The sequence below is a fragment of the Pinus tabuliformis genome, chromosome X (assembly GCF_031772625.1).
Source record: "Pinus tabuliformis cultivar Carrire ecotype Pingquan chromosome X, CPIR1, whole genome shotgun sequence".
NCBI lineage: Eukaryota > Viridiplantae > Streptophyta > Pinopsida > Pinales > Pinaceae > Pinus > Pinus tabuliformis.
In genome coordinates this window covers 110,515,539-110,523,296 of record NC_142308.1, presented here as the reverse complement: position 1 = coordinate 110,523,296, position 7,758 = coordinate 110,515,539, and the positions used below count along the sequence as shown (strand labels likewise).

General features: G+C 30.8%; 2 protein-coding genes across 2 annotated transcripts; both read left to right on the top strand.

The window, feature by feature from the left end:
• The first annotated feature begins 3,334 nt into the window (after nucleotides 1-3,334).
• LOC149138661 (anthranilate N-benzoyltransferase protein 1-like) lies at nucleotides 3,335-4,026 on the top strand. The gene is made up of 2 exons (XM_089449948.1): nucleotides 3,335-3,815; nucleotides 3,897-4,026. Exon 1 carries the CDS (start codon nucleotides 3,375-3,377, stop codon nucleotides 3,789-3,791), a length of 417 nt encoding a protein of 138 aa, XP_089306074.1. The 5' UTR covers nucleotides 3,335-3,374; the 3' UTR covers nucleotides 3,792-3,815; nucleotides 3,897-4,026.
• LOC149138660 (putative acetyltransferase At3g50280) lies at nucleotides 3,981-4,865 on the top strand. The gene has a single exon (XM_089450445.1). The coding sequence runs from the start codon at nucleotides 3,981-3,983 to the stop codon at nucleotides 4,863-4,865; it is 885 nt and encodes a 294-aa protein (XP_089306571.1).
• Nucleotides 4,866-7,758: the final 2,893 nt, after the last annotated feature.

Genomic DNA, 7,758 nt, shown 5'->3' with positions numbered 1-7,758 from the left:
TTTAAATTATGATTAATAGATATAATTTTACTGAAAGCATAACCAATAAATTGATTAAATATGCATGTGGGTGCTTAGTGGGTTTACACCATTAAGGTGTTATAAATTAGTTAAATATGCATGTGGGTGCTTAGTGGGTTTATCACCATTAAGGGATTATGAGGTCGCACACTTTTTAAAAAGAATTGGGCTTTTAAGAGAAGCTAATGTTACGTGTTAGAGATATCTTAAAAAAAAGATCGCACACTTTTTAAAAAGTATTGGGCTTTCAGAAGAAGATAATGTCACTTGTTAGAGATATCTACATTTTTAAGGGGTATTGGATTTTTAAAATAATGTGTTTTAAGGTATATATTTCTAAAATATGAGTGGAATACAAACTATTAATACTTTGGGTATTTAATAGTTTACTTTGCTATAGGTAGTTGTTAGGGTTTTGTACATGATTTTTTTAAGCATTTCAGAATCAAAATTTTAAAATAAATGATTTTTATTTTTAAATTTATTTATTTTATATTAATAAATTATAATTAATTTAGATTTATTTTAATTTTGAATTTATTAGAAGTTTAGAATGATTAAATTTTTAAGATGTATTTTTTATTTTTAATTTTACATTTTATATTTCTAAAAATTTAATCTCTCAAAATTTAATCAATTCTCAATTGAAATAAATCTAATAAAAAAAATTAGATATCATATATTAAATTTAAAAATTATATAATAAAAAATAATATAATATATATAAAAACAAATAATATAATACTATATATAAAAAATAAATAAAAAAATAATATAATATAATTTTTATAAAAATAAATATATAATATTTTATTTTATTTAAATATGAATGAAGGAAAAATATGTCGATAAACGAAAGAAATTTCACAAGTTCACACATAAGAACTAACTCATAAAGACCCAAAAAAGAATTGAAATAAATCTAATAAAAAAAATTAGATATCATATATTAAATTTAAAAATTATATAATAAAAAATAATATAATATATATAAAAACAAATAATATAATACTATATATAAAAAATAAATAAAAAAATAATATATATAAATAATATAATATAATTTTTATAAAAATAAATATATAATATTTTATTTTATTTAAATATGAATGAAGGAAAAATATGTCGATAAACGAAAGAAATTTCACGAGTTCACACATAACAACTAACTCATAAAGACCCAAAAAAATGATGCCCAAGTTATATATATATATATATATATATATATAAGAAAATGAATTAATTTATAAAAATAAATGTAATAACCAACCTCCGCTTACCAAGGTTGCCCCCTCACCTCTATCCTACTTGGCATTTACATCGATAAGCTTGGAGGCTATTTAGAGGAAGCAGGATGTGATGGCACGATCTTACACGATCTTAGCTAGGATAGTCGTCATCCTTCTTCTCTATGCTGATGATATTGTTCTTTTGGCAAGGTGCCCATCTGATCTTGATAAGCAACTCAGGCTTCTTAAGGATTTTTTCTCTACCATGGGTATGACTGTTAACACTGACAAAACAAAAGTTATGATTATGAAATCCAAGGACACTTACGTTAATTTTATGTATGACAATAATAACTTGGAGGAAGTGTATTCTTACAAGTACCTAGGAATTGATATTCATCACAAGCTCAACTGGAACCATAGCATTGAGAAAATGATTAATGGGGGGTGGAAAGCTTATTTTGGTCTTGAAAATTATTTTAAAACAGCAAACCTCGTAATGTGGGATAAAAAGAAGTTCCTCTTTGAAACTTTAGTCGCTCCTGTTATCTTATATGGCTATGAGGTTTGGGGTTGCAGCATCTCCAGAGAATCATGGAGAAAGATTGAGCAAATCCAGAAGCGTTTTATAACTTATAACCTGAAAATTAAAAGTAATACACCCTATCCTATTCTCCTTATAGAAGCAGGTATTTCCCCTATTGAGAGCCTAGCTATGATTAGGTTTCTGTTGTACAAGCACAAACTCAATAACATAGACGATCATAGACTTCCTAAGCTAGCTTTAAATTCCAGCCAAAACCACCTAAGGCTCAATCGGGGGTGGCATAAAGACACAAGGGCCTGGTTAAACTATTGGGAGATCAGTGAGAATGACGCATTGCAAAACATAAATAACATTAAAGATATTGTTACTTCTAAGTTCAAAGAAAAAATGTGGTGTGAGAAAGATTTAGCAGCTAAAAGAAAATTAAGTTATTATAAGAAGGTCATCAACCCCACCCTAGAAGATCAAAAGTATCTCTCTATTTTAACTAGCTCAAAGAAGAAAATTAATATAGCAAAGATTACAATGAATTCTCATGAGCTCCATAGTGAAACAGGCGTTGGGCAGTTCCTAAAACGCCATGGATGGAAAGGATCTGCCATATATGTGAGAATATGAACATCGAGGATGAAAACCACTTCCTCTTAGAGTGCCCCGCGTACAACCACATTAGATCTCAGTTTCACAATATTTGTTACAACACTAACCTTCCTAGCCTTTTACAGTGTCAAAATTATAGTGAGCTCGGGAGGCTTCTCTCCAAGCTTTTTGAGCATAGAAATAAAATCTTAAATCAAAATAAATAATTTGTTTCTTTAAGTCAGATAGACCAATGTTTGGTCTCAACTGACATTAACCACCATCACCATCATCATCATAAATAATATTTAAAAAAATAAATTATATATATAATATTGATTTATAAAAATAAATATAATTACAATAATAAAAATTTATATTTTTGTGAAAATAATCATTAAACCAAAAACAACGCCATACGCCATCCGCACAGTTTTAACATTCCTTCACTTTTATTTGACAAAATAACGTATCGAGCGTTGCTGTAATCCGCAGTCAACTAATTGAAAAAGATTAAATAAAAGAATTAATTCAATCAATGTTCCTTCTGTAAAAGGGAAAAAACTTGTAAATCTTCTCATTCGTATATTATATTTAATTATATAATTAATGAAAAATAAATTATTTAAATATTTTTTATCCAGTAAAATTTATTTATATAGGATATTAATTTAGAGCTTATTATTATAGTAATATAACTAATTGTCTTTCCGTCTCTTGATAACGTTTATGAAATTTCACATCTCTTCATATATTAAATTATTAAATTATAACTACTATGAAATCTTAATCACATAATAAATTATATCGCCAATTATTAAATATGACGCTTATTCATATATTAATGTACAATTATTCTTAAATATTTGAATCAAAACTTCACCAGCAAGAAAAGCATCATTCCCAATTTATAAGAGATCTTCAATCAACAATTTCACCAATTTAAACTTCATCCGCATATTTTAGATTTTGATTTTGGTGGTTTATACCCTGCGGCCATGGCAGAATACCAAATGAAAGTACAGGTGTTGAGGGTTTCCACTGTTGCACCAGCCATCCCCACTGCTAAGCATAGCATGTTCCTATCCGCCATTGATATTAGTACCATACCCTATCAGAACGTGGACGTACTTCTTTTCTATAAAACACCAGTCGTTACAGCCGACAAGGCTTTCCCTGCTATGGTGAAGAGGCTAAAGAAAAGCCTGTCGTTAGTTCTGGTGGAATTCTATCCATTTGCAGGTCGGTTGGATATGAAGGGTGGTGAATGGGGTCGGCCCCAAATTGATTGCAACGATGAGGGAGTGGAGTTTGTTGAAGCAAGCATTGACATGCCATTTGAGAATGTGGAAATTGATAATTTTCAGCACAAAAACTTCTTCGAGGAACTTGTCCAGACCCGCCATGGAAACTAGGAGGATTCACTTCTGTCAATACAGGTATGAAAAATTCACTCGCTTTCCATTTTCATTTTCATTTTCCTATGGATGATGTTTCAAAAGTAACGATGGGTATTGCAGGTCACTGCTTTTCAGGGAGGCGGATTTTGCATCGGAGCCAATTTTCATCACGTTATTGCGGACGGGAATTCTTTTTCCCATTTCATGAACAGTTGGGCAGAGTGTAGCAGAGAACTTCCTATTTCCAGGAGTCCTCACCACATGAGAACAGTCTTTCAGCGGGACAATGAAGATGGCGCAATACCCACAATTTATTTGAGGGGTGAAGAAGTTGTCACCGATTTGATTAAGGAGGCGCAAATTTTCAGGTTTGTCCCAAGTAATTCACTGCCCATAAAATATTCAGAAATCAATGAAAGCACCGGTGATGGCTCAGTGGAAAACACTAACAACAACAGTATTATCCAGAAATCTGTCGCAGAATTAGAAACAAATCTGGAAATATCAACATTTCATTTCAGCGAAAAATTAATTGAAGCTTTGAAGGAACGATCCGGCGCTTCAACTTCATTTGTAGCAGTTTCCGCGCAGTTTTGGAGATGCGTAATGAGAGCTCGACAAGTTCCTGAGAACGAGCCCGTTCATTTTATAGTGCCAATTGACTTCAGAGGGCGGGTAAAACCGCCATTGCCTCCAACGTATTTTGGGAACTGCATAAGCAGCGGTATTGCCAGGACTACAGCCAAGCAGTTATTGGAGCAGGATATCGTGTTTGCTGCGGCTCTCATCCAAGAACTCATCTCTGCCTGTGGCACAGATGTGCACATCAATAATTTTGTAGACTTCGTTGAATCTCATCTTGGCAGCGGCAACCCAAATCTTGGAAAATTATGTAATGATTACATTGTAATGGCATCGATGTCTCCGAAACTTCGTGTTTACGAGATAGACCACGGATGGGGAAGGCCAGTGAGTGTGCAGGCTGCTTCCTTGGCAGCAATGGGAAGGATGATGTTGTTCCCCGGAAGAGAAGGGGAAAGAGTATTGCTGTGTCCACCAAACTCCCTCGCCATCAGATGGAAACCTTGAAACCATAGTTACCAAGTTCGAATTCGAATTCGAATACGAATTCGATTCGATACGAAAAAAGTTCGACTCCCTAAAATTCAATACGGAAAAAATTCGCCAATATACATCTTACACTATTCGTCAATATACATCTTACACCATTATTAATAACATTTCTTCTTAAATTTTGAATAATCTAAATTAACAATTTAATTATATTATAGAAGTTGCAAATAAAATTAGACATTGAAATTAGTAGAAACAATTATTCTTGAATGGAAGTGAATGACATATGGAAATTAGTAGAAACAACTCCTCTTCAATGGAAGTGAATAAGATACAATGGGGGGAACAAACTCTTTAACATTTAAAAAAAAGAACCTTTAAAATTGTAAGTTGGTCAATCAAAAGATAGTAATTAATGTTGTAGTTTTTAATGATAAATATTTGAGCAATTTCCTAATTACTAAAGTAAAATATAAATTAAAAATCATCAAGTTAGAACTATCAAGATTCATCAATTAGAATTCTTGTTCTTTTCCTAATGTTCAAATAGAAGTGAATGAGATATAGGAATTAGTAGAAACAATTCCTCTTTGTCAATCAAAAGATAGTAACTAATGATCAATATTTAGACAACTTCCTAATTACTAACTAAATAAAATATAGATAAAAAATCACTAAATTAGAACTATCAAGAATCATCAAATTAGAAATATTTTGCTATTTTCCTAATTGTACCAAAAGATAGTAACTAATGCTTTAATTTTTAATCACGAATATTTAGACAATTTCCTAATTACTAACTGAATAAAATAAAAATAAAATATCATTAAATTAGAATTATCAAGAATCATCAAATTAGAACTATCTTGCTGTTTTCCTAATTGTTTAAAAGATTTAGAAACCATACTATATTTTCTTTACAAATTTCTTAAAAGAAAAAACTAAATTACAACCAATTTAAAAAACTACGTGACAACCAATTTTATTATGAATAAATAATTCCAATTACATTATTCACTCATCAAAGAATTATAACAAAGAAATTAAAATTAAAAAAAAAAAGAGAAGAAAATATTTTATTGTGAAAATAAGAAATATATAAATATATATATTATTGTGAAAATGAAAATTTAATATAAAAACTATTTATTTAATTTTTATACATGAACTTTATTATTTTTAATATAAAAATTAAACAAACAATGTAAAAATTAATAGCAGTCAAATTTTCAACGCATCAAAATAACTTTGATATAAATAGAACTCCGAATTTTTTTAATTATTCATCACAAGAGTATTGCGGAATAAAGAACGAAAATTAAGTTTTTAACAGCTCAATAGTTTTAAACATCTATATAAACGGAGAATTACGTTCTAACAGTTTAATATATACAACTGCATGACGAAACTAAGGCACGGAAAATGGAAAATGGAGTAGGAACTTCTTGAAGAACACAAATCAAAGAAAAATTTAAAAATAAATTTGGGAGACTGTGTCCGAACCGAATTTCAGCGTATTAATGGCCGAATCGGACCGAATTGCCGAATTTTCGAATTCTTCAGCCCGATTCGGCCGAATTTGGTAACTATGCTTGAAACAGATATTAATGGTCATCCCCGATTGATTGATTTATTAGTGTGCAGCCCTTCTTTGTCGCTGCACAATATATTTAATTAAAAATATTAATGCAGGGAAACTAAATGACTCACGCGTCACAAAAGCGAGCGCTATCTACCCTGTTACACAGGATGGCCGTGTAACAGGGTGGCCGTGTATATTCTCAGGGAACGAGGTTGTTAAAAATAGCTAGTGTTATTATATGTGAATTTTTGTGTTATTTTTTTTTTCCTTTTGGATAGAGGAAAACAAATATAAGATCATGGAAAGAGTAAAGCCAGTAAAAAAAATTAGTTTAATAATTATGTTTTTTTTGTTCTGAAAGTTATGGAAATTTTAGTTATATTTTAAAAAAATTGGGATAGACTTTTGTAATTTTAAGTAAAAGTTGTTAAAATTCATAATTTTAAGTGTTCTAGAAGTTTTTTTATAATGCTAATTTATTTTGACCGTCAAAAACATGATTCAAACATTGTTTTTATAAAAAAAATCAATTATGTGTGTTTATTAGACAATGGTTACAGTAACCAAATGATAGGCAACAAGAATTTGGTTGCAAATCTGGATCAATCTGTGAAGACAGAGGTAAAGTTGGGCACTGACAAGACTATGGATGTAGATGACAAATGAATGGTCAACATTCTGACCAAGCTGACCAAGTAGGGGGAGCTGAAAACTATTTCATAGGTATTTTATGTCCTTGGTCTCAAACATACTCTATTTAGTGTTGATCAGTGAATGCAAAAAAAATACATGGTCATTTTTCAAGGACAAGAATATGTTATATATGACAAGCCCCCATGCAAGCAGCTGATAGAAAAGGTGTAGATGATGAGAAACAAAATTTTTCCTCTAATCATGAATCACAGTGATCAGGTTGGTTCTTTTATAGTTGCATGTTATAATGATCACTAGTTATGGCACTTTCAAAGTGATCAAGCCAGTTCTTTTACAGTTGCATGTTCTAATGATTACTAGTTATGGCATTTTCGGTTTGACACTTGCATTTCTATGGTTTAATATTGTTGCAGCAGAAACAGATGGTTAGAGGATTACCTCCCATCAAAGAACCTGCTGCATCTTAGGAAAGAAATATCATGAGATTTTTCCAAAAGGAGTTGCATACAGAGCAAAGCAGCCACTAGAGTTGGTCCATACAAACTTGTGTGGACCTATGAAGACAAAGTCGATTGGTGGAAGTTGTTAATTCCTCACTTTCATTGATGATTATAGCATAAAGACTTGGGTTTACTTCCCGAAGTAGAAGTCTGAAACTTTTGCAAAGTTCAA

What these genes read in the sequence shown, in the direction of transcription:
- LOC149138661 (XM_089449948.1), top strand. Translation starts at nt 3,375, where the DNA reads ATGGCAGAATACCAAATGAAAGTACAGGTGTTGAGGGTTTCCACTGTT.
- LOC149138660 (XM_089450445.1), top strand. Translation starts at nt 3,981, where the DNA reads ATGAACAGTTGGGCAGAGTGTAGCAGAGAACTTCCTATTTCCAGGAGT.